The sequence below is a fragment of the Plecotus auritus genome, assembly GCF_963455305.1.
Source record: "Plecotus auritus genome assembly, chromosome: 6".
Classification (NCBI taxonomy): domain Eukaryota; kingdom Metazoa; phylum Chordata; class Mammalia; order Chiroptera; family Vespertilionidae; genus Plecotus; species Plecotus auritus.
The window spans coordinates 78,565,444-78,586,950 of NC_137773.1; the positions used below are offsets into that span (position 1 = coordinate 78,565,444).

Below are 21,507 nucleotides of genomic sequence, written 5' to 3' on the forward strand. Positions count from 1 at the left end.
CTAGTTAAATACTTGCAATTTTGATGGGTGATCAAATCATATTGGAAATACATTGGGCCAAATACACTTGTGAGGAACTGCTGTGCAGATAGTGGAAATCATTTAAATAAAACTCCCATCCATGTTAAGACCTTAATCAAGGGATAACCTGTTTGACATTGGATCACAGAGAACTGTGTAATTCTGCCCCTGCAGGAATAGATTTATTCAATTTGCCTGATTAATGCATGAGGAAGCCAAGGTCATGCTCAAGTTAAAGTCCATCTTCTGGATTTCACTGGCACTGTTCAGTTTTCTGTGGGAGCAAAAATTTTTAGAGTGTGATTTTAATTTCTTTCTCAGTAATCCTAACTTTTCTCAGAATTTGTTTTTCTATTCTTCGAAACTGTCCCATCTGGAGGTAGATTGTCTAAAAAGTAGGGATATCTCTCCCAGTCCCCTAAAAGTTTCCTATGTTACTGTTACCGAACCTTGATGGTTTCAACTTGACTCAGAGTTACACAGGAAGGGATTTGTCCCAAATAACTACAGACCGCTGGGTTTTCTTGAGGTATTTACCATTGATATGTCCTCGACCTTTTGTCTTTTTATTATACGTCCTATTCTCTGACCCCCAGTTTCCTCATGTGGAAGATGGGGGTAATAACAGGTCCATTCTCCTTCCCAAAGAGGTTGACAGCTCAAAGTGCCTGGAAGGGCTTGTGTGAACCACAGAGAACAGCCAGCCACAGGTGGACTTTGGAATCGTTGTATGCCCTCTGGGGGTCGGGACGGTGTTTTCTTTCCAACTCAGTTGTATGCTTTTTGTGGGCAAAGGATGTCTGTCTCGTCCCTCAGTTATTTCTTGGCCTGAGTCAGTGCTCAGCAGATTCCTTGGCCGACCAGCTGGGCAGTAGAGGGTTGTGCAGACAGCTCTGGAGACCAGCCAGGGAGGCCTGCCTGGTTTGTCACTAGGACGATGAGCTGAGGACAGACTTGAGCTAGTGGAAAGCACTGACTTCATATTTCCAAAGTTTTTATTATTACATTCTGATGGGAGAAATAGATACATAGTTAAACTGTGAAAATGAGCCTAATGATCAGGTCAGTGGAATTGCAGAAGATGTCTCTTTTGACATGTTCTGATTTCTTTTTTCCTTTTTCCTTACCCTCCTCCTAAAATCTGTCCTTTCTCATAAAGAGACAGATTTTTGATTTGGCATAAGCTGTAGCTTGGACAAATTGAGCGAGAAGAAATCTCTTTTTATTAGCTTGCTAGGAGGCTGTCTTATCATAGGGACTAAAATGACCGGAGAGGCCCCGGGCTCTTTTAATTAGGCAGAGAACAAAAAGTATATGTCAATTACAAAATGCAAGTGGGCATTTTTTCTTGCTTTTTGAGGTGTGTCTCTGCCAATATTTTAGGGTATTGCTCATTTGTGAAAGTTCCCAAATCTCAAGCAGGCACTCTCCTTTAGGGGCATTTGGGCAACTTTTGGATTTTTGTAAACCTTTATTGGTTATTTTATTAGAAAATGTTATGTAGTTTTTGTAACAAAGCTCAGAGTGTCTACAGTAATACCATATTATCTTTCTTCCTCGCCCCTCTCCCTGGCTCCCGTCCCCAACTCCCCTTACAAAGTTGATGGCCGGTAACTATTGGTGTGGCATAAACTTCCAGACTGTTTTAAACCTGTGCTTAGCCAAACTCATGTACAGATACATAGATTTTATTTTACAAAAGTGGGATAATTGGGAACACATTGTTCTGCAACTTGCTTTTCTCACCGTGGACATTTCTCAAGTCAGAAATACAGTCTACCTCATTATTTTTTAAAGCTGCATTTATTCTGTTGTTCGATAGCCATAGTGAAACAATTTGGTGATGCACCAAAATGTATTCATTTATTCCCCTCCTGATACACATTGAGGTCCTATCCCCCTCCTCCTTCCAACATCCGCACTTCCTTTCGCCGTTGCCGACCTGCAAGGAGGATGCCCACACACCGCTGCACACATCGGGCATGCCCTGCTCAGAGGCACTTCTCCCTGTGAGCGGGTGGCTGGAAATCGGCGCTGGGCCCTTATGTCCTGTTTTCCACCCCTGAAGGAGCAGAGTTCAGGGTGCAGAATGGTAGGCATTTTTAAGGTCCACTGTTGCCCCGTTTTTCTGTCTTTGCTTGCTCTCCCCTGTGGTCCTGGTGTGGCCCATGGTCCTCTTTTGCCTTGGCCATCAGCCTAAGTTGGTTAGAATACACTGCTCATGGGGACAGGCCCTTCGGGAAAGTATGTTTGCCATGGGGGCTGGATGAGAAGGCTGGGTGTCCACTCTGATCCCACAGCCTGGAGGCTGGCCACCTGCAGGGCTGGCTGGGTGGGCTCCCTCTTACCAGTCTTGGCATTCTAAGCACCTCCAAATAGGCTCTCCATGGCCCACTGCTAGGACCTTCCCGGACTGCCATTGAGACCAGCCTTTGCTGCCACCCTGGGCACAGGGAACCCCAGGCAAGAGAGGCTGAGTGGGTCCACACCAGTCAGTCATGAGCACTCATCAGTACTGCACCTAGTGTCCCCAGAGCTCAAGGAAAACAAGCAGCTGGTGTGACAGAAGACACCGAGGGGGGCCCTTTGTTAGGTCAGATGAGTGGTCAGAAAAGGCACCTGTCAGCTGAGCGAAGAGCAGGGGCCAGTAGGAGATGAGCTCAGCAAAGTGTGATCCAGGAATGGTGATGGTGGATGAAAGGGCCTTGGGTGGGGGATCCTTAGGCTGGGACGATGGGCAGCTCCAGCACTGGCAGCAGGGTGCTGGACAGTAAGTGAGGGGACCACAGCAGGAGGGGAGGTGCCAAGCGGCCAGACAATGAGGATCCACCAGGCCTGGATCAGCTGCACGCCCACATCTCACCAAATGGTCCCGGTGTGGAACTTCTAGGACAGAAAGAAATACTTTATTTGGGGGATCTTGAGGGTGGAGGCAGAAAACACAAGTCTGTCCACTCGGAGACAAGAACGCCGAGTGCCATGTGGTGCTGGTCAGAATGTGAGGAGCTCAAGTGTCAGTGGCACCTCCACTGTGGGGACAGGGCACTCTGTATGGGGCTGGGCCATGAGGGTGGGCACTGGGACTTGCAGAGAGTGCACTGCCAGGGAGTTCAGGGGTTTGGCAGAGGGGACAGGTGTGGCAAGCAGCAGAGGCACTTTTGGAGCAGAGATGCATGAAGGTGGAAGAGTCAGGCCTGGCCCAAAGCAGAAAGCCTCAGGGCCTGAGATGAGTGCTCTTGGTTTGTAGGAAAGGGGATCAGGCAAGATGCTTTGTTCTGAGCTGGTTTGTGGTGGGAGTAGTGGCCCTTGCCTGGCTCATGTGTGCTTGTGGCCCTGCTATCTAGTAGCTTACATTTCACTCCCTCAGGATTCAGAGGGGAGGTACTCTAGCCAGGACCCTGTCCTGAGCTGCAAACTGTCAGGGCTAGGAGGTCACCAGGCTGCCACCTGTGTCTAGCCCCAAGGCCTGGTCAGATCATGTCCTCCCAGAGTGGGGCTCACCAGGAACTGCCAAAGTGGAACCTCGTGGCCAAGGTCACATAGAGGACCTGGGGAGAGGGGATGCTCTATAAAGCCTCCAGCATGACCCTCTCTGTAGCCAGAGAACATATCCTCTCTGGCAAAGGGGTGAAAAGAAAAAGAACTGGAATCTGACCAGTGTTCTCTGTCCAACGCTCTATAGTCCCAGGGGTCACAAGAAGGGAGTTGTGATGACCAGGTCCTCTCAAGGCTGCCCCTCATATGGCCCCCGCCCCTGATAGAGGTACATGCACTTCCCCCCCTAAACCTTTGCTTCCGTGGGATTCAAAGTGACCCGAGTTGTCTGGTGATAGGACATAGACTTCCTCCACACATGGTTGGCAGCCTGGTGGGATGGTGGAGAAGACACTGGTAGGAAGGCAGATGGAATCCGGGTTTAGATTCTGGCACTAGGAGTCCACAGCTGTGTGGCCTTGGATAAGTAACTAGAGCCCTCTGGGCCTCATTCCCTCATCTGTAAAATGGTGACAACAATCCACAGTCTCAAAGTGCCCATTAAAGTTGACGATGCCAATAAAGTCTCAGGGCGAATAGTAAGAAATTCAATAAGTGTCAGTTCTCTTTTCCCTTTGGAATTCCTTCCCCTACTTTATCCTTCCAAATGAAATTTTAAAAATAGGTCTGTCTTCCCAGTAGACTCAGTGAGACTCAATAAACTCTAGAGTAAGGTACCAAGAGAGGTTGCAGAATATGTCTCCCCAGAGACCTTTAACAACACAGTTGTCTGGAGTGATGTGGGGTCAAGGTCAAGGTCAATGGTGAGGCCCCCTCCATCTGAGGGTAAGTGTGCTGCTCACACCTGCCCACCTGCAATCTCCTTCTCTAGCCCTGCACCACCCCTACCTCCCTTCAAAAAGGCCCAGCTTGGCGACCAGTGCAGTTGAACGCTGGAAGAGGGCTTCCACGTTCAACTTCTCTCCTCCAAGTCCCCTGGGGTCCTGATTCTGAGCAGCAGAAAAGGCTAAGCGTGCGAGGGTTTCCCCCTCCTTTAATTTTAGCAGCAACTGACTGCAGTGGTTGCCATGGGGACCAGAATCCATGCCCAGATTCCTTCTGGAGCTGGGAAGACAGTGGGGCTCCTCCGAGAGGTTGAAGGGTTTCTTCTTTGTGAAGGTGCCTTGATCTTGGACTTCCAGCCTCCAGAACTGAGGGAATAAATGTCTGCTGTTTATGAGCTACCTAGTCTATGGTATTTTGTTATAGCTGTCCAAATGGCCTAAGAGAGAGGGCGTTTATTCAACAGAGTGGTCAGCTTGGGCCTCGCAAGAAGGTGACACTGAGTTTGGTAATGGAGTCAGCCACGTTGATACCTGGAGGAAGAACACTTCAGACCTGTGCTTCCCAACGTGGTAGCCACTGGCCGGGTACAACTGTTGAGCCCTTGAAATGTTGCCGGTCCCCATTGAGATGTGCTGTCAGAGTAAAATACACACCAGATTTCAAAGACTTAGAATGAAAGAAAAGAATGTAAAATATCTCATGAATATTTTATATTGGTTACATGTAGAAGTGATAATATTTGGATATATTGGGTTAAGGTATAATATTAAAATTAATTTCACCTTCTTAAAAACTTTTTTTTAATGTGGCTACTGGAAAGTTAAATTTATACATGTGAAATGTAAATTTGAATTATGTATGTGAAAGGGCACTTACATCCATGGCTTGCATTTGTGGCCGGCATTATTTTTCTCATAGAGGATGCTTTTCTTTCTTTCTTTTCTTTTTTTTTTTTTTTTAGAAGTTATCTACTTTGAGAAGTTCAGATAATTTTATTTTACATTTTAAATATACTTTTATTGATTTCAGAGAGGGAGAGGGAGAAGTAGATAGAAACATTGATGAGAATCACTGATTGGCTGCCTCCTGCACACCCCCTACTGGGACTTAGCAGGCAACCCGGGCATGTGCCCTCACTGGTATCGAACTGTGACCTCCTGGTTCATAGGCTGATACTCAACCACTGAACCACCTTGGCCGGACAAAAGTTCAGATAATTTTAAAGTTGTTTTTCCGGCCTCCTGTCTTCTCAGAAATGAAGAGCTTAAATAATTAAAAAAAAATATTAAAAATTCTCCCATTCTTCTCTAACTGTATAAATATACTGGCTTTAATATAAAGTTACATGATAAAAGGGTCCATTTTTAAGGGCATTAAAGTTTTTTTGTGGAAAAACAAGAAAATGTCAGTATATCAGTGTTTAAAAAAAAAGTGAGATAGAAAATCAGGGCTCTTTCTAGAGAAGTCTCCCAATTGTTCAATTATAATTATTTCTTATAAGATATCCAACTGGAATACAGGATGGATCTGTCCTACAGCAATCTAAAATACAACCTCTTAATATACATATAGAAAATATATGTTTTAACCAATTTGGAAGGAAAGCAAAATCTTGATTGTAAAGTTATCATTTTTTATCCCAAAGTGGATTCGATAAGAGGGTGGAGGGTTGAGTCTCTCAGGCTGATGTTTACATCACTGATCCCTTTTGGGACCAGGCTGGAGGGCTGGCATTCCATTGGAAGGATGTGAGGCACCTCCTGCTACAGAAGGAATTAATAAATAAGGAACCATACTTGCCACCTGAAGAATTCTTTAACATTTGAATATCTAGTTAGTACAGACCAAGACTATGCCTTGATTTTCCATTTGTGGGAAAGTCACACTTTAAGTCAAAAATTTCTGTTCTGCAAACCCAAACCATCATAAATTGTCAGAGACTGTAGAATTTATATTATGGTATCTTCTCAAAAGGATGAGAAAAAAAGTTCTTCATAGGAGTTTTTTCTTTGTCTTAAATGTCAATGATCACAAACACTTCTGGTTTCTCTTCAGTATAGACCTGCATGGCTGAATATGTTATTGCCTTGACTTCAGTTCCCTGAGGATGCTTGGACAATGAGAATTCTTCTCCCCACCCAATTGACCGTAATTTGAAATTTACTTGATCAAGACTAAGTACTTTCACTTCCCGGGGTATGAAGAATTCATCAGCACTGAACTTATAAAGCCACTCATCCAAAAAGTGAAAAAGAAGAGACTGCAAATCATCTCCTTGTGTTTCTACTTCTATTGCTTGGAGGGGCTCCACTGTGTCAATATCTGTCATGTAACCAAACATGGCCATTGCACATTGCTCGAAAGCTTCCTCCAGAGTATCTCCCCATGCATGTAACTGGACATCTGCTGTATGGTCCAAATACTCGTACTTCCGACTGACTGGAGGATACTTGGCCTTGGTTGCCTTCTGCTTCTCATTCAAATTGTAGTCCCGAATATCTTCCTCTTCCTGCGCCATGACTGCAGCCTTGGACATTCCACTTCCGCCTTTCGAGGATGCTTTTCTAGGCAGGGTTTGCTAAGCTGGGAGCAGGCCTGGTCTGGGCGGGGATACAAAGAAGGCCAGGGTGGTGGATGCAGTGAGGGGGGAAGGAGCAGAGACTCATGGATTTTGAACAGAGGACTGACATGGGGCTAATGGTGTCCTGTCTTCATCTGCTGGTGCTGCTATAGTAAAGTAGCACAGACCAAACGGCTAAAACAACAAATTTGTTTTCTCACAGTTCTGGAGGCTGGAAGTTCAAGATTAAGGTGGGAATAGGTTTGGTTTCTCCCGAGGTCTTTCCTTGGCTTGCAGATGGCCATCTTCTCGCTGTGTCCTCATGTGACCTTTGCTCTGTGCACACAGACCTGGTGTCTCTTCCTCTTCTTGTAAGGACTCTAGTAATATTGGATTAGGGCCCCACCCTTTCCACCTGAATTAATTCCCTCTTTAAAGGCCCTGTCTCCAAGTACTCACATTAGGAGTTACGTCTTCAATAGAACACAATTCAGTCCATAACACACCCTTAACAGCTATGTGCTCCTTCTGCCCACCTAGTATGAGGGAAGATCACTTGTGGGCAGGACCCTTCCTGTCCCCAGCTCGGGGATGTGGTCAGCAGTGTGTGAGAATGAGCATCCGGCCCCTAACACCCTTCTTGCCACAGCTGTAGGCCCTGGGCAACCCCCAGAACCCTCCAGGAGGCTCTCCGAGGTGCTTCCTAAAAGGGAGACACCAGGGAGAGCCTTCTTGAGACCCCCTAGGTACAGGCCCTCAAAATCCAGGACCCCACCCAACCCCTCGCAGCCACCCTGAGGAGGGGCCGTTATTCCCCATGCTTTCCAGGTGGTGCTTGAAGAAATGAAGCGACATGCCCAGGGTCACACAGTGAGAAGAGGCCACGCTGAGGCCCGTCGGATCCCGAGTCTGTCCTCCAGCCACTGCCTGGGCTTCTGGGCAGCTGGACGCAGCTCTCCACTCTTTGAAGGAACAGTGAGTCAGACTATTACTTGTAAAGGACTGGACTTCCTCGTCCCAGGGGCTTGGGAGTCATGGTTGCAGTTGGTGAGTGGACACTCTTCTGCACATCCACTTAGGGCAGGAACACCTGTGCTGGCTGAGCCCCAGGTCCGGGCTGGACTAGCTGACCCTTCCTTCGTACCCGCCCCGGCTTTCATCGGGTGCCTGCTTTGTGCTTGGGGCCCTTTCCTGTCATGATTGTGTTCTAGCTTCAATTGATAGGTTAGAAAATTGAATCTCAGGGAGGTGAAGGAGGCAAGGCCACATGGCTAGTGTGACCCTCGCCCAGCTGCTGCTGTCACTCCAGCCCGTGTGCCCTTTCCAGCGTCCCATGGAGACATCACATGTAGCTGCTGCTGTAGAGGTCAGGCCAGTGACCTGATAGCCAGGACACCTGGGTTCAAGTTACTTTCTACAAAAAAATTAAAAAAAAAATGTTTAACTGTGGTAGAATACATATAACAAAATTTAAGCAGATTCACGTTGCGCAACCATCATCACCATCCCTCTCCAGAACGCTTTCATCTTGCAGAACAGAAACTCCACACCCGCTGAACAGCAACTCCCCGTGTTCTGTCCCCAGCCCCGGGCGACCACCATTCTCTTTTCTGTGTCTACGAATCCGAGGCCTCTAGGTGCTTCATGTAAGGGGAATCATACAGTATTAACGCTTTTGTGACTGGCTTACTTCACTTCAGTTCATCTGCATTGTAGCTCATGTCAGAATTTCCTTCCTTCTGAAGACTGAATAATATTCTCTTGTCTGTATACACCACATTGGTTTATCCATCCACTCACCATGGACACTTGGGTTGCTTCCACCTTTTGACTGTTGTGAATGGTGCTGCTATGAACATGGGTGTACAAGTATCTCTTGGAGATCAAGTCACCTCGTTTAATCGATGTGCTGGGAACAGGGATACCAGCCTGTCTGCCTCTCAGGTTGGTTTCAAGGATAAAGTTGCGAATGTGTGGAATGACTTGTGAAGTGTAAAGGACTACCTGATGGGGTGGGAGGTGGTCTTTATAGTCCTCCCCCATCATCAGCCTGACAGGGAAGGGTCAGCTTTCACCAAGAGGAAACAGGCTTGGAATATTTTCCTAATCCCAACCCTGGGAGGGACTTCATTTGGCAGAGAGGAAACTGACCCAGACCCTAATGAAGGGGTGGCTTGGAGGGCAGATTCAAGCCCAAGTTCATGGTCTATGTCCAGTCTCTGTTTACTTCCCCAATAGGATGAAGCTTGGGGACAGAACTTGGCTCAAATTTCTAAACCAGAGACCCACGGCTGGTGAACGGACCCACCATTTTTTCCCCCCGAACGCAAGTCTTATTAGGGTTCCCACGCTCCTTCCTCCAGATGTGAGGGGCCACTTTGTGGGAGTGCCTGCAGGGCTGCAGCAGCACTGAAATGGCCCCTTCTGCAGCCGCCCCCCCTCAACCCTTCCCTGCCTTGCCCAAGGCCTCAGCTTCCCAGGAAGGTGCCACGGGCCTCTCGTCCTGTGAACCATTTGGAACCTCTCTTGTCCCCAGGCTCTGCTCCGAGGCCAGGCTGGCCCACCGTCCTGTGGGAACACTACTGTGGTTTCCGCTGAACCTTTAGTGTGTTTTCCCAGTGCTCTGTCACCCTTCCTCCCTCCCCCTGGTCTCAGCGCTGTTTATTCTCAGCCTGCTCCCAGAAGACTGCTGCCTACAGATGCTCCAGTGGTGAGAACTTCATTCACTGGGGCCTGGTGCACAGCCACTACTTGGCAATTTTCCCTTGTTGGCCAGGGCCCTGAGGCAGCACCCTTCCCACCCCCAGTGTAGCACATACAACTTTGCCATCTTTGTTCATCGCTCATACTGGACGGTGAGCTTTGTGGGGCAGCGGTGCCCCAGTGCTCAGCATAGCTCTGGCACATAGCAAGGGCTCAGAGAATGTTTCCTGATGGAATGAAGGCTCCCCTCCTAGACTACATGCTCCAGAGTATAGACCTGCATTTCTTTCTCCACCCCCAACATCTGGCATAGTGCCTGGTACCTAGCCAGGCCCAGGAAATGATTGATTGAATAAATGAAAAAAAAAAATGAATGAATCATGAGGCCAGAAGCCTGTGTCCGCTCAGAGCAGGGCAGAGCAGTGCCGCTGAGTGGATCTTGCTGCCATGTCATCAGATGCTGTACCTGACAGTGGGCCCCGGGCCCCTGTGGGTGGGGCTGAGGTTGGGAGCCCCAAGGTGGGAGAAAGGGCAGGGGAGGCAGAGGGATGAGTCAAGCAGAGCTGCCAACCGTAGCTCCATGTGCCTGGCTCCTCTCTTGTTGCTGCCGGAGGCGATTCGGAGCAGATCTGTTGCAATGTCCATGAACCTCCGAGGTAGGACATTTGAGAAAACATCCGGCTCCCCATCTCCATTGTCCCAGAAATAGGCAAACCTGCTTCTTTTGAGTCTTATCTTCCTGCTCAAATGCCTCGGCAACTAAAAGTCTAAAATTCCCATGATGTCACCCAAATCTGCTTCAATGCTTTTTTCTCAATTCTCTTCTTCAAACCAGCCAAACAGACCACTGGGTGTTTTCAGTTTGTCTGGCTTATTTCCTAGAGGCATTCTGGAACCCACTGTCTGGACTTCTGGCCTAGTGAACGGGCCAGAGAGCCCGGGTCACCAGCTGGGGAACTGCTCACTGGTGGCCACCCAGATGGGAGAGTCTACCTCGGGGCCTTTCACCCTGAAATTCCTCGATCCACACTGGCCCCTCTCTGTCTGCCAAAGGCCTGCATAACAGCTTCTTGGCAAGGTTTCTACTTCTTAATCTATTTTCACAACCTGTGATTGAACTGTGTGCAATGCAGGTATCAGAAGTTAGTGGCATCTTTTAATTCTCTATTATTGATGAAAAGTTTTGGTCTGGAAAGAAAAACTGGGTTTGGGATTGATTTTCATCAGCTTAATTCATCTTCAGTATCGACTGGTGCATATGTTAGAACGAAAGACTAAATCTGGGCTGTTTCAGATGAACAGGAATGTTATTACCGAGCATCTAAGTTTGGGGAGCAGAAGGGCACACCTGACTCTCTGCATATTATGACAGTCGTTCATGTCCCTCCATGAGGTCTTAGCGGGCAGGTGCGTCTCTGATTCTCCTTCTGGCCTCCTTAGACCCAGTACAGTACCTGCCACATAGTTGACTCCCAGCCAGCATTTGTGAAGCACATTTGTTTAACAGCCCTCAGAGTTCATCACAGCCCTTAATTATTGCTCATCAGGAGGGAATCCTAATGCTCAGATGGCACAAGTGTGCATGAATGCCCTGGGGAGTAGGATTCTGGGAAAGGTATTGAATATCAATCCTACAAGCCAATAAATGATTATTCTTCTCAGGAAAATACAGTCGAGACCCTAATTTTGGATGTGCTTTAGCATATAGAGGCAACTTTAGCAGGCAGCTTCTGACATAATTTAAATATCCTAGCCACAGCCATCCTGCCTTGAGACTACCAACACCCACATCCTCCCATCCCCACACCAACACCCTCCTGTTGTTGCCTGATAGGTCTGGCTCACTTTTCCTCCACTCAGAGTCCCTGGGGTACAGCCAAAGGGGGTGGAGAATGGGGGCAGGGAACATAGAATTCTTTTCCTTCTCTCTCCACTCAACATGAGACCTGGGGACAGAAACTCTGGATTTGATTCTTGGCTCCCCCAGTGCAGGGCCCAGCTTGGGTAAGTCCCCAGAGCTCTCTCTGGACCTGCAGACCCCATTGTGAGATGTGGCTATTGAGACTCATCTTCCTGCCTTTCTGGTGGGCAATTTGGTTCCACATGGGGGACCAAGGGAGGCTCCCTGAGAGGTGCCAGCAAACTGAGTCCCATAGAAAGAACACAGCAGAGGGGGTGGGAGAGCAGAGCAGGAAGAGGAGCATCTGCCCACAAACCAGGAGTGGGACACATGTGGGCCAGTGCTGTACTCACCCTGCCTGGGGTTGGCCTGGTAAGGGGGTGGCGCTGGCTGGACATCCATAGAGCGAGAGGACACTGCAGGTGAGAGATGTGACAGGAGCCAGGTGGAGGAGAGCTGAGCTGGGTCTTGGGGACAAAGGACTGCAATGCCTGAAGGGTCTCCAAGGCCAGAGCCAAGGCTCTGTGTTGTAGTGGGAGGGGGTGAGGCTCCTTCCTGGACCCATGGGGGAGGAGAGAGCCAGAGGGGAGGAGACAGCTCTCATGGCCTTTCGTGGGGTGTGCCTTTTATGGTTTCCCCCAGTGCATTGGGAGAGGAGTGTTGTGTGGTTGGGATTTTGAAGACCTGAGTGCATGTCCTGGGTGAGCCTCTCTGAGCCTCAGCTTTCTCATCTGGCAGATGGCCACAATGATGATAATACTTCATTACAAAAATTGTAATAGTTGGATCTCTTTTAAAATAATTTTAATTGTGGTATATCACATGACACAAAATTTACCATCTCAACCATTTTTGAATGTGCAGTTCGGTGGTGTTACATGTATGTACATTGTTGTGCAGCAGAGCTCCAAGCTTTTTCATCCAGCAAGACTGAAACTCTGTCCCATTAAGAAACTCCCTGTGCCCCCTGCCCCCCAGTAACCACCGTTCAACTTTATGAAGTTGACTTCTCTAGAGACCTTCTATACATGGAATCATGCAGTATTTGTCCTTTGTGACTAGCGTATTTTACTGAGCATAATGCCTTCAAGGTTCATCTGCGTGGTAGCATGTGTCAGGATTTCTTTCTTGTTAACGGCTGAGTAATATTCCATCGTCCAGTTCTTTAGTGTGTGTGTGTGTGAGGATCAAAGGGCAGTATATGAGAAAGTGATGTATAAACTCTGGTCTGCACGTGCTCTGGAGGAAAAGCTCTTCACAGGACTGGCCTCATTAACTGGTGGAATGAATCACGGTGGAGATGAGTTGAGCTGGGCACAGGAAGTAGTGAGGAACAGAGGGGAGGAGGAGCGAACAAGCACACTGTGCATGGCATGGTCTCGCTTGGTGACTATGCGATAGCCTGGGTAGTGTCTTCTCTACTGGATAGATGTGGAAACCAGGGCTCAGAAAGGTTAAGCCATGTTCCCAAAGTTACAGAGCCAGTAAGAGTAAAACAGTGGCTAGCATGGAATGCTCCTGTCACTATACAATCCAATCATCTGTGGCTTATGTGCAAAAACAAGAATGGTCTATGTTTACACAGGAGAAAACTTGCAGTGTATTCCTAAAAATGCCCTAGAAATGGTGGGCTGCATAGCAACTGAGCAGAGCTGAAAATGCTCTGTGGAACAAGCAGATACTAAGGCCAATTTAAGAAGGGGGGGGGGTCAGCCCAGGCAACGTGGCTCAGTGGTTGAACATCCACCTATGAACCAGGAGGTCATGGTTTGATTCCCAGTCAGAGCATATGCCCAAGTTGTGGGCTTGATCCCCAGTGGGGTGCATGCAGGAGGCAGCCAATCAATGATTCTTTCTCATCATTTGATGTTTCTATCTCTCTCTCCCTCTCCCTTCCTCTCTGAAATCAATAAAAATATATTTAAAAAGGAAGAAGAAGAAGAGGGATCAGGGACAGAGGCTGTGCAAGATGCTGGGATATGCCATGAGGAGCAGGGAGTTATTGTACAGACAAGAACAGCTACTGACTGCCAAAGAACACACTGGTAGGATACCCCCTTGGGAGAATGCAAGTCACCCTTCAAAAGCCAAAGTCAGGGTGCAATGGGGAAATCTACACAGAGTCCTCCATTGCAGTACCTAAGAAAGTGGGAGCTAGACATGGAGGGTCAAGATGGCAGAGACCTCAGAGAGTATGAGGACCCTCTCTGCCTGCTTCTTTGCCATTTTATAACTGGATGAATTGAAGCTTAAAGAGTGATCCAAGAACCCAGTTCTCTTGGCCACCAAGGTTAGTGCTCTGCCTTGACCTGTTGCCGTGTTTATTGGGCACCTGCACTATGATTAGTTGCTAGGGAATATATACAAAAGCTTACTATATATTTTAGCACAGATGCTCTGTAATAATATGGTAGGAGTCTGATGAGTGCTCTGGGAGGTCAGTGGAGGCAGTCCAGGTTCAAGGTTGATATCAGGAAAGACTCCATGGCGAAGGTGGGACTTGAACTGTGCTTAAAGCACGGAACCTGAGGGAGGAGGTTGTTCCAAAGCCAGAAAGGAATAAAAAGGTTCCAGTTAGACACAGAGAACAAAGGAGGATGTGTGTCAGCCATGATGGTTTCTGAGACTAAAAAGGGCAGGGTTGCCCTAACTGGTTTGGCTCAGTGGATAGAGCATCGGCCTGCGGACTGAAGGGTCCCAGGTTCGATTCCGGTCAAGGGCATGTACCTGGGTTGCGGGCACATCCCCAGTAGGGGGCGTGCAGGAGGCAGCTGATCGATGTCTCTCTCATCGATGTTTCTAACTCTCTATCCCTCTCTCTTCCTCTCTGTAAAAAAGTTAATAAAATATATTTAAAAAAAAAAAAAGGGCAGGGTTGAGTGGGAGCTGGAGAGAAACATTCTCCAGCAAAGGTTCCCTGATAAACTATCCAGGGACAAAGCAAAGAGGAGAGCTGGTGGCATCTGACAAAGTCTTTGCACTAACAAAGTCTCAAGAATGGCATTTGTAGTTACAGGCATTTATTTAATGTGTATTAAGGAAAACTTTCTGCAACTAGCACACCAATGCTTTGATTCCCTGGGATGATATAAAATTTATTAAGTAAAAATGTTAGTAGAGTTAAAGAAAAATATGTAGACAAGACTACAGGTGGTATGGCTGGTATGGTGCATATCAAGGTCATGGTACCCAAGAGACTGGGGAACACTGAATCAGAGGATAATGGAAAGGTGCCCGCCAGCGTGGCTCAGTGATTGAGCATCCACCTATAAAGAGGAGGTCACGGTTCGATTCCTGGTCTGGACATATGCCCGGGTTGTGGGCTCAATTCCCAATGTGGGGCATGCAGGAGGCAGCCAATCAATGATTCTCATCATTGATGTTTCTATCTCTCTCTCCCTCTCCCTTCCTCTCTGAAATCAATAAAAATAGATATTTTAAACAACAACAACAGAAAAACAAAGAATAAAGGAAAGGCATGTTGGAGGTAGAGAGCTGGGTAATATGGTAAAGCCATTGGACAGTGGAGTACACCAAGGGATTTGAGGATTATGTGATAAAAACCCTTGGAAGGTTCTTTTTTTAAAGATTAAGGAAAATGACAAGACCAACAAGACAACTTCTTCTCTTAGTTCATAGTTAGGAGGCAATTATCTTTGCAACTGCAGTTAGGAAAAACTCATGTCTGTGAGCCTCCCATGTTTCCATCTTTGCCATGGGTGCTAGGAAGCTCAGAGCTCAGTTCTGTACGCAATTGTGTTCATTCACTTGAGTCTAGCTTTTAAAAGGAAGTTATAATGGTTCCTCCTTCCACTCACATATCCCCATTTAGCATGTCTCTTGTCTTTATTTTTACGATTTTTTAAAATTTATGCTATGTCATTTCCTTTTAGCAAATAAGCAGAAGGTAAAGAAGTATTTTAAAAGCATTTCCAAGACATTACTAGTATGCTTTCTAATGGTAACCATTGAGATCTTTGTCAGTCCTTCTGGGTCTCTTTTTGCATTGCCCTTGACTCTACTTGCATTGAAGGTCAGGGCTCAGTTTTATGCTTAATGGCAGCAACTACCCTTAGTCTAGGAGACACAGATCCATCGATCTCATCTCTTCCTTAATGTGATGCATCTCTTCACATGCTTTCATGTTATAAATTATTTTATTACTAGTGGCCCAGTGCATGAAATTTGTGCACATCAAAAGGGAATTAATTAGAGGAAATATTTTAATATTGCTATTTGCCCTTCCTCTATAATATAAGTGTCAGAGATGAAAGAAAATTAGTAAAATGTATATGAAAATCTCCCTCCTGTCAGAATCTGGGGTGCACTGCAGTCCCCAGAATCAAGTCCCTGCCCACCCATGCACACCTCGAAATTGTGCAGACCCAGACCTGGCCGGCCCCATCCCCATCAAGCCCTGCAGGGCAGGGGTGTGCAGCTGCAGGTCCCCTGGCCTGGCCTCAGGTCCCCCGGCCCCGACGCCAGGGCAGGGGGTGTGGCCTCAGGTCCCCCGGCCCTGGGCAGGGAGTGCAGCCTTAGGTCCCCTGGCCCTGGTGTGAGGGTGTGAGGGCGTGATGACCATTTGCATATTAGCTCTTTATTATATAGGATTTTTGTGCCTTCTATGTGCCTTCTATTTTTACCACAATTCTTTTGGGAAGTGAAGGGAGCATAAACACCTGGAGGAAAAAAGAATGAAAGGATGGAGTATGTGAGTATTTGAAATGTCTAAGGAGAGTTGATAGAAGTTGATGCATATTTCTTAAGATGGCAGAAAATGGAATGTTTAAAGAGGTGAAAGTTGGGAACAAATCATGACAATTCTTGCAATGTCCTTCTGGCTAAGCAATTTCTTTTCTTTTCTATAAGTTGTTATGCTTTCTTTCCTGAAAGATGGTGGGGCTTTCCCTTGCCTTAGCATGGTGAGAGGTAAGGACACATGAGGTCAGAAGACAGTGGGCTCCCACCACAGGAGGTAGGAGAGTGAGAATGATAATGGCCAACTAATTTTTTATTAGTTATCCACATGGCTCAACTTAACGAAGGCAAGAGATGAGCAAGAATCGGAAGGGAGGCTTTAACTTCTCTTCCCTATTTGAAAGATTAATGGGGAGGGGATGTGTCACAGAGAAGAAGTGGGGTTTGTGGTTGGAGTGCTGGGAAGGGAAGAAGAAGGAAACCATTTACTGGAAAAGAAATAAGAAACAGGGCCGAGTGAAGAATGAGACTGGAGGACTCAACGAGGCAGTATAGGGAAGTGAAGTGTGAAAGAGATATAACCAAAAACACAGTATAAATGGAGGCATCGATATGAAAGTCATTGATATGAAAGAAAACTTTAGAAGGTTGAGTGAAATAGTGGGTTGGAGAAAGCATCAGTAAGCTTTTTGTCAGACCTGATGGCAAGTTGAGAAGATTTTAAGGGAAATTTTGAGCTCAAGGAAAAAGTTTGAAGAGAAAGAGATGTATTTACTCCATCTCTTAATGAATAAAAATTGGGTCCATCGGTTACATTCAAGTGTCTGGCAGAATAGCCCCTAAGGGGGAGAGTTGATGAGAGGTGATTAGTGAGTATCTGTGGCCAGGTCCAAATTACAGCCGGCGACGGGTGGCAGTGGAAATGTTCCAGAAATTTACACTGAGCCAAGTGTGTCTGTGGCTGTCCCTGGCATGGCCTCCTCCCCACAAATTCACATTTGACTCCTACCTGGGTATAGTCCACCTGGCCTGTCTTGTCATGTACTATGCGAGTATTAGTCAGGCTAGTGTTGGAGGCTGTAGTAGATGATGCCAGAGTGTCAGTGGCTTCAGAGGACTTAAATGGATTTGTTATCCACATAAGAGTACAGGTTGATGGCCTTCCATGTGGTCATTCAAGAACCCAGCCTACTCCATCCTCCATCTCCAGGGGTGCTAGGATCCTTCACCTCTAGCCAGTGCATTGAGAAAGAGGGTGAACAGTTACTTGTGGGCCTGGAAGGGATGTTCACTTCTTCTCACTTCTCATTGGCTAGAGCTTGGTCACATGGCCATACTGATCACTAAGGAGGCTGGGAAAGGCAGTCCAGCTGTGTGCCCAGGAATAATGAGGAAATCATTTTGGTAAATACATATCTGTTGATGTCATATCACAGTATTTAAGAAAAATAAGTGAAACTCAAACTTTAAGACCAGGTCTCATGGGAGGGTAATTATGTTTATTGCTGTGGGAGTCTTTGCTCTTTTGAAGGATTCAGCAAAATTGTTCTATATAGAAACCCTTGGCCTGTGTGCATTTAAGAAGTCTCTCCATCCTCACTGTGTTTGGGTGCTGTGCTGTCCCAGGCACGAGAAGAGAGGTGATGTGGATGGAATGACTCCTGATCCCTGAAGCCAGAGATCATGAAGTCTGCACATCTATTTATACGTTCTTACTGGGGGCTGAGGGAGAGTGGGGTAGGTGAAGAAACAGACAAATTGAGGCCTCAGCCTCATTGTAGCACTGATTCCTCTGGTAAACATTTGGCTTGCAGATCACATGCTCACCCCCTGGTCTCCTGACAAGCCTAGCAGATCCTCCCCACCCTCTGGCCTCGGCTCTCCAGATTTCTTGGGGTACGTGAGTCAGTGTTGCTCTCTGACAAGCCCACATCCCATCCAGAGGCAGGCACCTCCTATGCCATGGACAGAGTGACTTTCCAGCTGTAGGCCCCCTCCAGGTGGGCCTGGGCAGGACACATTGGGAATGCAGGACCGCCCAGTGCAAGCACCTTCTGCACCCGCCCTGCTACACTACCAGATTGGATCTGACTTGCTGTCTGCTGTCAGCTCTGGTTGTTCTCAGCATCCTCGTTATCCCAGCCTGTCCATCCCACGAAATTCTGTGTTTTCAGATTGCTTTCCCCTGGATGCATTCGCCTGCTGCTGTCCTGGTTTCACCCGGTACAATTCCTGCCTGCTCTTCAGAGGGCGGAGCATGGCCCGGAGATGCTGGCCAGGGAGCTAAGAGCAGCAACATCTAATCCTGGCTGTGTCCTTGTTTGACCCCCACATACCAACTCAGACTCATTTTAATGGCCTCAGGTTAAGTCCTTGCTCTGGCACTGACAGCTGTCCTCCCTCCCGCCTTCCTGCTTCTTCTGCCCAGCCTCCCTCCTCCTGCTCAATCTATGGGCTGAGGAGATTGAATGGACTCTCCCTGCCCATGGCTGCCTGCTCCCTCCAAGAGGAGACTGGATTTTTAATCCTCCCTCCTTTGCTCCCACAGCACCCTGGACAGGGCCCTTTCAGTCCTAACCTTGGGCCCTCTGTTTCCATCTTCTAGATAGGATTGGGGTTTGGAGTTCTCCAGGCAGGGCTGTCTTTCAGGGTGTATTGAATGAGTGAATGAATGAATGGATTTGCACTGAGGAAGAGTGGAGGGGGGTGGGCTTCTCTTCACCCACCCAGACTCTGGGGTGGCCCTGATTGTCTTGCATTTCTATCCAATGGGATTGTGAGAAAGTGACTCACCTCAGTATGTGTTCACATTTTTACTGGTTCAGGATTTTTAAAACGGCACCCTCCAAATGGCTTGGCTTTAAGTTTTCACCATCCACAGTGTGAGCAAGGTGCCATAGCCCAACTGTTTCAGTCTGAGACCAGGCCACTTCCAACCCCCTTCCCTTGGGCCTTTGCAGCCAGAATGCGGGCTTCAGACCTGCTTCCAAGCCCAAGCTCAGTGCAAGCACCTTCTGCACCCGCCCTGCCGCACTTCCAACTTGTCCAAGATCTGGGACAAGCTGTTTCTCTTCCTTGAGTCCTTATTTCCATATCTGCAAAATGGGGATAATCACGTACACCATTCAGAGTTGTTATTAGGGTCGGTGTTGGGATTGAAAGAGGTGTTTCCCTTATGGCACATGTACTGTCATTGCAATTGCTTTTAATTGCTTCTCCTCCACTATAAGGCCTGTTCTCCGCTCCATCCCCAGGGCCCTGTTCATGGTGCAATAAGTATTTATTGAATGGATTGCCAGAAACACCAAACTTAGCACGTGGCATAGAGTAAACAGGCAATGAATAGTGGTAGTTACTGCCTTTTCTACACCCCCTCCTGGAATGTGAGTTCCTTTGTGGACAGAAAGTATGATCTCCTCCTTGTCATTACTTTGTAACCTCTTCAACTCTTTGTATCTGGGGAAAAAAACAAACAAACAAACCAATGACGATGTAGAAACAAGCCCCTGGGCACCAGAAAATACAGGACAAGTGCTTTCCACCACATCCCTTGGAGAGCATGTGGGGGTGATCCCCAGCTCATGCCCAGTTCTGGCATCATGAAGGCCCCACAGGCTTACAGAGAAAGCAGGTGGTCTCAACTCAGGCGCTGTCTAAGGCTGGTGTGTAGTAGAGACAGGGAGGAGGGGCAGAGGGGAAAGCAGGGGGCTGTCAGGTTCTGCAACCCCCAACTCCCTACATAGCTGTTCCTCCAAAGCCTTGCTCTCAGCCACCTCAACCCAAAGCTCCTCAGAGCCTGAGTGAGCATCTTCCACTTTTGGGTTGAAAGCCAGCCCTGCTGAGACCTGCACTTGGGCGAATTTGCCTGGGGTTATTCTCCCATATCTCCACCTGTTACTGAGCCCACTCTGGGGCTTGTGGCTGCAGGGTGGACCACCAGGAGTACACTTACATCAGAATGATTTACTTTTTAAATTTATTTCAGAAATAATACATGTTGGTTGCAAAGAATTTTATGAAGACAGAAAATTCCAAAGATGAAAATAAAGTTTACCTGTTTTTGTATAGCCCAGAAATAACCACTATACAATTTTTGGCTTATCCTTTTATTTTTTATTTATCCTTTATTTATTTACTGGAAACCTGGTGCACAAATTCATGCACAGATGGGGTCCCTCTGAGTGGCCTGCAGGGATCGGGCTGAAACCCGCAGTCCAACGCCACCTGCAGCTCCTACCTACTGCTCCCGCTCATCCTGGCTCCACTGTGCCTGCCACAGGCTTGCACCCAAATAGTCCCAATGGGGAGAGGCTTGCGCTGCTACAGTAGCGCTCGCCAGCCATGAGCCCTGCATCTGGCACGCTTCCAAGGGGAGTGGCCTGCGGGATAGGGCTGAAACTGGCTCTCTGACATCCCCCAAGGGATCCCGGATTGCGAGAGGGCACAGGCCAAGCTGAGGGACCCCACTGGTGCACGATCGAGCTGGGGAGGCACTGCTAGAGGGCTCCAGGGAGTGTCCGGCCCATCTTGCTCAGTCCCGATCGGCCGGACCCTGGCAGCAAGCTAACCTACTGGTTGGAGCATCTGCCCCCTGGTGGTCAGTGCACGTCATAGCAGCAGTTGAGTAGCCTTAGCATACTATTAGCATATTATGCTTTGATTGGTTGTTCGGTTGTTCTGCCGTTCGGTCTATTTGCATACTATCCTTTTATTATATAGGATTATTTTGATTTAAATATACATATATAATATAAAGACAAAATTGGGATCATAATATATATAACCTTTTATGGTATACCTTTTGACTTATGAACATTTTCAAGTATAATAACTATTTTTACAGCAGCATTTTTAATTGACTGAAAATTATCTATAGTACATAGATATAGTTGATTACCCTCTTATTGTGATACATCCAGATTGGTTCTAGTTTTTTGACTATTGTGATAAATATCTTTGTGTCTGTATGTTGTTTGGAATTTAGAATTATATTTATCAGGTTAATTCGTAGAAATAGAAATATGGATAGACTGGCAAAATTTAATTAAATGGGCAAATTCTGCCTTTTAAAAAGTTAGTTCATACAATTTATATATGGAACGACATAATTGTCAAGAACATAGTGCCTTCTCTTTGAGGATCCTTGGTTATATTTTCTCCTGAGAAACTAGTTTTTGTTTGATGGACACAGAGAATATTGTACGTAATCACATCTCGTCTTCATATTAGTCGGAGAAAGACAAGTATCATACGATTTCACTTCTATGTGGAATCTAATCCAGTTTATAGATTTTTAGAATATTTT

The 21,507-nt window shown here is 47.1% G+C and overlaps 2 protein-coding genes across 2 annotated transcripts in view; one reads left to right on the forward strand and one right to left on the reverse strand.

Moving 5' to 3' along the window:
- XKR6 (XK related 6) overlaps positions 1-21,507 on the forward strand; it is a gene marked incomplete at its 5' end in the record, with an annotated part of 236,585 nt that overhangs the window by 91,338 nt on the left and 123,740 nt on the right. The gene's annotated exons all lie outside the window — the stretch shown is intronic.
- On the reverse strand, positions 5,031-9,957 carry LOC308251283 (protein archease). Its single transcript, XM_080674435.1, has one exon. It carries the CDS (start codon positions 6,875-6,877, stop codon positions 6,356-6,358), a length of 522 nt encoding a protein of 173 aa, XP_080530561.1. The 5' UTR covers positions 6,878-9,957; the 3' UTR covers positions 5,031-6,355.

Excerpts from the sequence above, each read along its gene's own strand:
- LOC308251283 (XM_080674435.1), bottom strand. The coding sequence starts at position 6,877 with ATGTCCAAGGCTGCAGTCATGGCGCAGGAAGAGGAAGATATTCGGGAC.